This window comes from Limulus polyphemus, unplaced genomic scaffold (assembly GCF_000517525.1).
Source record: "Limulus polyphemus unplaced genomic scaffold, Limulus_polyphemus-2.1.2 Scaffold466, whole genome shotgun sequence".
Lineage (NCBI taxonomy): Eukaryota > Metazoa > Arthropoda > Merostomata > Xiphosura > Limulidae > Limulus > Limulus polyphemus.
The window spans coordinates 553,109-562,322 of NW_013666076.1; the positions used below are offsets into that span (position 1 = coordinate 553,109).

A 9,214-nucleotide genomic window follows, 5' to 3' on the forward strand; every position below is an offset into this window, starting at 1 on the left:
AAAATATTAATATTTTACATATGTTAAAAACACCAAACCGCGTAACTTGTAACAATACAAAAAAGTACTCTTTTTATAGTCCTGCTTTAAAACAGTTTGTATATAGGCGGAACAATTTTCACTAGAGGTCTGATTTGTCTACCAGTTATCTCAGTTTATTTTACTACTGAATAGTCATTTCATTTTTCTGAAACAACACTAAATTGTGATGTGCATACTAGCAGAGTATTTGTTTTCAATAAAACTTTCTTTATGGAAAAGTGAAGTTGTGTTGACACAATGGTGAATATTAAACAGATTTCGACAATGTACAGTACGGTAGTGAAAAATCCCTTGTTAAGCCTCTTTCATAGTTTTGAATCAATTTGGTCGGAATTTAAAAGCAAAGTGAATGTAAGTGCGATTTAACAGGGCAGTTTCAGAATTTAATTTTTCTAGGGGTGGGGGTTAAAATAATTTGCTCACCAAAATTCACAGCTATTTACAAACTACAGTACACCTCAGATATTAGAATTGCTGCATTGTTATTGATTATAAAGTTAGTGGCGTGGAATAAGAGCTTGGTGGGTAATACAGTTGAAATAATAGATATTCAACGAGTGTTACGTTTAAACTGAGTACTATAGCTAGAATAGTTCTCTTAATTACAGCAAAAACCTTGACTGGCGGAAAATGGGGGGGGGCACTTTTCGGTTCGTTATCTTTTAAAAGGAGTAGAATGACATTTCTCTACGATTAGACACCAATATTAATTGGATAATGTTATGTTTTGTATATTTGTTTGTTAAATTCAGCGCAAAGCTACTCGACGGCTATCTACGCAAGCCGTCCATAATTTTGAAGTGACAGACTAGAAATAAAGCAGCTAGTCAACATCACCCACCGGCAACTCTTGTATTACTATTTCCAAAGAATAGTGGGATTAACCGAAACAATATAACGCTCTCACGGCTGAAAGGCCAAGCATGTTCGGTGATAGGATTCGAATCCGCGATATGCAGATTGCGAGTCAAGGACTTTAACCACCAGATTAGGACAAGCCTGTGCATGTTGTATAGAACACTCATTGTAAATAAATGACCAGAAATCGGGTGAAATTACTAATTTTTTTATGTCAAATAATAGGAAACTAGCACTAATTAAAGAGACTAATTGCAATGCTGACGTTATTTCTGTACTTTTTTTTTCAAAATTAAATTTTTAATTTGCTCAATTAAAGTAATATTTAACCTAATTTTATTAGTCTGTCTTTTATGTGCGACACTGTCTGTATAATACTTGTATAGTTTACACAGACACAGGTGGGAAACAAGTAGGATTTACTACAAATCATTGAATAATAAAAATACGTCACTCCAGCTACCCAATGATTCTTGTCGCAAAGGTGGCGCTGCCAAGTAGTTGCGACTTGCATAGTATAGCTTGCGTTTTTGATATTTAGTAAAGCCATGGTATTGTAGTTGTAGCAAAGTTTCCTTTAATTATCACCAGTTGCCTGACTTTAATACAGTAGCTGGGTGTAGTGAAATACCTTTTCTTGTCTAACTTCAAATATCTATTGCTTTATTAATTATTATTAGATCAAAGAAAACACAAGTTGTTATGACAGTTTTTATTGTAGAGCTTCTAGGGATACAAGAACATATATACACTAAAACACACTGGTGTTATCATTTCAATTAAGGGAGAAGTTTCTTTATTAACTAGGTCAAAAATACATATACATGCAACTGGATTGTTGGAATAATGACACCAATGGTGGGCTCAGCGGTAAGTCCGGGGACTTATAACGCTGAAAATTGGTTTTTGATTCTTATGGTGGGCGGAGGTTCCTTCTCACGCACCTCTGTTTTATTACTTGATATTATTTACTCTTTTTTTTTCCAACAGTTAACCTAATTACTTAATTTTGTTTTTCTAAATCCTTGAACAGAAGGCAGGCACCAGAAAATTGGAAGTTGCGTTATGCTACTTCTCTTTTCAAGGGAGGCGATAAAAATTGTCCCAATATTTATAGGCCTTAATCTTACAATAGTGATGGGATAAGTTTTTCAAAATATGACAAAAGATACTTTTCAGTCTCTTTTAATAAATTTTAAAATTTCGTTTCATAGTCAATATGGTTTCACTAGGGGAAAAAAAAAAAAAAATCTTGCTTTACTAATATTTTGATATTCTTTGAGGATGTTACTGCTTATGTAGATGAGAGCACAGGTGTGGATTTGGTGTATCTGGATTTTTAGAAAGCATTTGACAAAGTGCCACATAAAAGGCTTAAGGACGTTCCCTGTAGATGTGGGGGATAGATTTGCTCAATGGATAGAAAACTGGTTCGATTGAAGAAAGCAGAGGGTTGTTATAAATGGAGTTCAGTCAAATTAAATTAATTTTACAAGTGGGGTGCTTCAGGAGTCAGTGTCGTGACTTTTGTTCTTAGATTTACGTCAATGGCATAAATGAAGGAATTCTTAAATTATTTAAATTTGCTGATGATAAAGTTTTGGGTGCTGTTGGCTGTGAGGATGATGATGATGCCTTACAAAAAAGTTTAAATTAATTGGTATGTTGGGCGAATAAATGGCAGATGGCTTTTAATTATAATAAATGCAAGGTGATGCATGTGGAATATCACAATTTAAAGTATGAGTATATTTTTTTGTTGGAATAATCTTAAGAGTATTATGTAAGAAAAAGATTTTAGTGTTCTGGTTAATCAGCCTCGCCCCACAGCGGTATGTCAGCGGACTTACGACGCTAGAAACCGGGTTTCGATACCCGTGGTGGGCAGAGCACAGATAGCCCTTTGTGTAGCTTTGTGCTTAACTACAAACAAACAATAATCAGCCTCTTGGGCCATCCAAGCAATATGCTGTTGCTAGCGGCAAGGAAAATACGATTTTAGGTTGTATCTACACAAGAATTGAAAGAAAGTCTTAAAGATGTTATAATTTTGTTGTACAAGTCATTGGCTAGGCCATTTGATAGTGTTCAGTCTTCGGCTCCTTACCTTAGGAAGGATATTGATTGTTGGAAAAAAAAGAAGTTCAGAGAAGGGCAACTAGAATGATATATTAGATGGGAAGATTGTCATAAGGATGGGTTAAGATCTGTAAATTATTTTCTCTTGAAGAAAAAAAAAATATTTATAATAGATCTGATTGAAATGTTTAAGATTGTTAAAGGAATTGAAGATGATGATGCATCATCTTTTTCGTACAAATGGTGTGAATAGTAAGACTATAAGACACATTTATAAATGATTACTCTCCTATAATTATTTCAATTTTTTAAATATTTTAACCTTTTTTTTTTTTAATCTTGTCTCTCTTCACTTTTGTCACTTTATATTACCAAAGGTCCCCGCGCTACGCATGACATTTATATCATTGGCTTCAAGGGCGTAGCAGGAAAGCATGCATGTGCATAACCTAACAATGTAACACTACACAAAAGGCGATGGTTTCTATGTGAACATAGAAGATGGCGTCTTGTAAATTACTTGATTTAGCTATTGTAAACACTGCAGCTCTAGTTAGCCAGATAACAGACGACGAAGATGTAGGTTAACAGCAGAGTTAGCTGTAGGTATTATTATTCAAACACACCCGTAATTATTGATGAAGTATCAGTCAAGGAATGTGACCAACGGTCGCAATAACAGCAGAACTAGGGATTATGTTCAGTTCAAATAACAACCCTTTGTTCACCGTGTAAGTCAATACTAGCTGTCATATTTACGATAACATAACAAGCTAACTCAAGACCGTTCATCTTTGATCCCGAACCTCATGACCGACAAACGTTTGTTAATATCAGATTACTGAAACCTGGCCCAAGTCAGCTTAATAGGGTATACTAGCATAAAATTTTCTAGAAACTTGCCCCTATTGGATGGCTTCTTTATACTACTGTTTTCAGTATATTATCTAATTTGCACTTGTTGATGTCCTGGACATTTGAAAGTTTCATGGCGATCAGAATTCGTGAAATAGGCGCTAAGGCAATAACGGGGAGGGGTTGAAATGGTTGTCAAACTCGTAAAAATGGGGCAACGAGTAAGGTTAACGGTTTTAGAGTCTTTCTAGGCGTACCCAAGAACCTTGAAAGTTATGTTTATCAGTGTTAGTCAAGTTTGAAAAACTTTCGTCACAAACAGACACAAGCTGCATTACTGTAAAGATCAGGCCTGTCACTGGTATTAGGCATACGACAATATTTTCATTATCTTATTTGCCTGTTTGGCTTGTATATGTAGCAACTTCTTCCCCATAATCGTCTGTTAATAGTAAAACACTAGATTTAAGCACTTAGTGTTGCCCTGTATCATTTTACCCCACTTTTTTTGTTGTTCTTGTTCCTTTTATAAATTCTATCTATTCCCGATCTATTATTCATCAGAAATATTTTTTTTCTTCGTCTGAAATTAATATTAGTTATCTTCACTATTTTCAATTCAAAGATATGAAACTGTGATACAGGATGGTACCATATGTTTGCTACCTCCTTAGTTAATATGTAAATTGGTCGAAATTTGTTTTGCTTTTAATTCTGTTTGGACAGAGAGTCGCTCAAGTAAGCAACATGACTTCTTGCTTTAACTGCATACAAAACTAGACAAGACTAATTGGTCATTAAGCAGGTTTTCTTGCAGGAAAGATAACTGACTTCACTTATGTCCCGAAATAGACAGATATCTTTCTCTTGACGAATGTACGATAGCCATGGGCTTCTCCGTCCGTGTTTGAACATGGGTGGTTCGAAGTCACGTGGACAAGGTGAGAGACGTGAGCAGCCTGGCTTTGTTTATGTTATTCCATTTTGGTATTTAAAGCCAGGCTCTTCTCTGTAGTACAAAACCTTTCACCCTCACTAACTAAATTTCGTGAAAGAGGTGAAGAGAAACTAACAGTTTCTTAGCGTCTCTGGTTATCTTTCAGACCTGTGATTAAACCAAAATAACTGCCAACAATGCATCCTATCATATCGTTGTTAGGAATAAATTTGGTTGAGAGATTTTCATGCAGGATTGTAGCCTTTATTGGGATTTAGATATGATAAAGCTTTTGTTAGATTGCTAAAGACCTGTTAAGCAATTTTTTACATTTACATAAGAGTTTGGTTTTGCATTAACATTGTGAGGTTTTATTTTTATAGCTTAGCTTTTTTTTTATATATTTTAAATTACAGGTGGGGGAGGGGGGGGGGGGCTCACACTGAAGGTGAGAAAGAATCGATAAAGGTTTCTTTTCACATTCCCTCTAGAACTCTTTCCATTTCCACCACTTACTACAAATACTTGCTCTTGTTTTGTAATCAGTATCCCTGACCTGTGTTGTCGTTAATAGATTTTATTGTTTCGTACATTTTGTGTGTTGACAAAGTCAGTAGAGTTCACAATGATAGACTCGTACTCCATCGTGTAATGTTCGGTGAACCTCATCTTCAGCGGAACCTACCAGTTTACTTTAATAGGAAATCCGTGCATGGAGAATACCATAAAACAAATATTTTTCCGATTGTACAAATAGGTGAAGAAACTTATTATTCATGGTTCACTTTAATAGAATATGTACCTTGTTTTATCCGTTGTTTGTTGAATTTCATTTCGCGCTAGCCGTTCCTAATGTTTGAAGTGATAGACTACAGGGAAAGCAGCAGGTGTATATATATATCAACGAATAATGGGATTGACTGCCATATTACAACTCACAACGATATTCGATTTTGCGACTCAGATTGCTAGTAGAGCACCCTAACCACCAAGCCATGCCAGACACGTTGTTTTATAAATGTATGAATATTGTATGCACTGTCATGTTCTTTTATATAAACAGTTTCCTGTATAATTCCAATATTTTTGGTAATTTCAATATTTATATAAACAAGAGTAATATTTCATCAACATGTTTTTTTACAGCTCTATTGTGCTACGATAACATACTAATTACTTGCAACTAATTAACAGTTTAATAACTTTTACAATGCATTTTATGTATTTACATATTTATTTAATTGATAGATTGATCAAGAATTAGATTAAAATTTTTAAGCATCTGGCATTCCCGGGAAAATTATCAGAAGTATAGTAGAGGCACGACATGAATTTTATATGCAACTCGTGTTTCAAGAAAGATTTAAATCTTCTATATCTTTATGGTATTTCAAATTAAACATAACAGACTAAAGATAAAATAAACTGGTCGTCATTAATGAGCCTAACTAAATAATTGTAATGCAGTGACGTTTCACCTTACTTACCCGCGCCTTTCCATGCGGAACAAGATCTAACTGGATGATCTTTGGAATCTTTTTGTACGTTGGCCACAGCTGTTCCAAGACAAAGTCAATACTATCTGGACATAATGCTTCGTAATAGACACTAACCATTACAGGTTCGTAGGTTTTGGCGCCGACATACTACAGAGAATTTCAATAAAAAGTTCATACAATTATTCAGCCTTAACTAACAGACCTACTCATACAACTGCTCACAAAATAATTATTTCTATCTATAACTATCTACAAAGAACAACTGGCGTTACTAATGAAACTTGAGTGAGGGTAACGTTTTAGAGTCCTGTAATAGTAACAACATCGTGCAAAAAACAACATTGATAAATAATAATTACATTTATAAGTAAAGAAAAAACTTTTCAAAAAAGGAAGTAAATGTGGGGATGGTTAATATCAATTATTCAAAAACAATGCAAAGAAGATAGTAGGGATGGCATTTGCATCATCACTACATAATAGCACAGGCACACAGTGTAGTAGAATGTTTGTTTGTTTTTTTAATTTCGCGCAAAGCTACACGAGGGCTATCTGCGCTAGCCGTCCCTAAATTTGCGGTGTAAGACCACCCACCGCCAACTCTTGGGCTACTCTTTTACCAACGAAAAGTGGGATTGACCGTCACATTATAACGCCCCCACGGCTGAAAGGGCGAGCATGTTTGGTGTGACGGGGATTTCGAACCCGCGACCCGCAGACTGCGAATCGAGCGCCCTAACCACCTGGCCATGCCGGGCCAAGTAGAATGTTAACAGAAAAAATAGAATAAATTAAACTCGATTGTAACTCAATAGTTATGTACATATTGACATGTTTTAATTCTTGCCTGTACTATAATGTAGAGATGATGCAAGTGACATCCCTACTATCTTGTTTGCATTGTTATTGAAGGATTGATATTAGCCATCACTACATTAAATTCTGTTTCTGAAAGGTTTTTCTTTACTTGTTTGCTTGGTTTTTTTAATGTAGTGTTTCAGTAGACATAGGAAGGTTGTATTTATAACCAAGTTCTAAATACAACCAGGTTCCAACTGTAATATTTATTGCTTATCTATTATTGGCTGTTAATTCCTGTTTCACCCTATACTTCAGCTTTTTAAAGGAACACCAAATTTCTGTAAGAAAGCAAGCTACCTTCCAAGAGTAATGAAAACATCGTTCACATAGAATTATGATTGTTTTTGTTTTTTTTACAATTACTACTAGTTATTAATAATACTTATAAAAGCGGATACTCCGTTTGAAACTGTCACTTCAGTGAAATTGGTTGACCATTGTTTTGGTTTTTGAGTTATGTAATAAAAAAGCAGAAGAACAAAAAATTCAAACTTTTTGCTATGACAGTTATAGAAATGCCCATAACTTGTGACTATCATTACATAGATATTGTTATAAAAGGAAACATTGTATACTATTATAAAGATCTGATGACCTATTGAGAAGATATTTAAAATACCATTTCGATGAACAATCCGAGTAATCCCTATGTAGGCAGTGCTACCGCCTGTTGATAAACAATAAGTATATATTACGTGTGATTGTATTAACTGGAACATAGTTTGAAAAAAAGTAACACTAAAAAGATGTTAATCTGAATAGCGATTTATCCAACAAAGTTTCGAGTAAACTCTTCATTATACAGTCGCTAACAGAAGTATATTAAATTAACATTTAACCAGTAACAATAATGTACACGTTTACCTTACGTGTAACATGGTAAGAATGCTGTGATAGCCTAAAGCACTGTTGTAGGAAAATAAAAAGAATACGTTAAAAGTGGAAAGATAAAGCCTAATTTAAAAATGCATAAAATTTAGATAAAATCATCAAGTATAAATAAATAGTGTATATTATAAATGAAAATCAATTAACTAGGTAGAATATGGATAAAAAAATGCATTAGAATAAAGAATTATTGCAGAAACTAACATTTTTCATTCAAGCCAAATGGAGAAAGGGTCCAGATAGTGTAGATGAGGCACTTTTCTTCACACTCACTTAGGCTATCTGTGCCAAACAATCGGTAAAAACAGTGAAAGTAAGATTCGTTATAAAAATGTAAAAACAAATCGAAATTTCCAAAATTCAGATAAAAGATTTAAATAGAATTAAAAAAGGGCAATGGCTCGGAAAAAATAAAAATACAATCAAGTTGGACAGTGTCACCATCGCCAATGACACCATCCAACGTCAGGGGTAAACCGGTAGAAAGTACACTGAGTGGTCACAAGTAAATAGACACCTAATTTTTCGTCATTTAACCGATTTATGCTAACTAATTTGTGTTCACAGAGTACTATATAAATGAAAATGGCCCGCACACTAATTATCTTGTGCTTCAACATGACTAAACTCGAGGTTCTCTTGAATTGTCAGATTTTGTTAGACGAAGGATAGTTGGTCAAGCAGATGGTGGAATAAGTCAGCGGCAAATTTCGCAGAATTTGGGAATCCCGCTTTCGACAGTCAACAGAATCATCGTGCAGTTCAGGAAACACGGCAGGAAACAACTGAGCAGCGTCCGGGTCCATCAGAGAGGACAAAAAGGGCTGTCAAGAAAAGCATCAAAATGGATCCCAGATTAACGACTGCAGAAGTGGCCAAAGTTGATGGAATGAGCCCGAAATATGTTCAACGGATTCTCCACAGATTGGCTTATCATTGCAGAGCAGCTAGACGGAAGGCCTTATTAAGACCTGCCAACATAGTCAGACGAAAGAAGTGAGCAAGTGATATGATGACTGGACTTTTGGAAGACCGTATTGTTTTCAGACGAATCAAGATTCGCTCAATTTTCGGACAGTGGAAGGATATGGGTCTGTAGAATACCTCACCAAGAGTTTTGGCTCAACAGATTGCAGCCAACTGTGAAGCATGGTGGTTTCAGCGTGTTGGGTTGGGGAGCTGTTTGGGTTGGTGG

The 9,214-nt window shown here is 35.1% G+C and overlaps 1 protein-coding gene across 1 annotated transcript in view; it reads right to left on the reverse strand.

Annotated features, from left to right (window-relative positions):
- The window catches only part of LOC106458458 (GILT-like protein 1), a 32,931-nt gene that overhangs the window by 7,776 nt on the left and 15,941 nt on the right, over positions 1 to 9,214 (reverse strand). Inside the window, exon 2 of the mRNA XM_013917974.2 lies at positions 6,259 to 6,417. Coding sequence (XP_013773428.1) covers positions 6,259 to 6,417 — 159 coding nt within the window. The remainder of the gene's footprint in view (positions 1 to 6,258; positions 6,418 to 9,214) is intronic.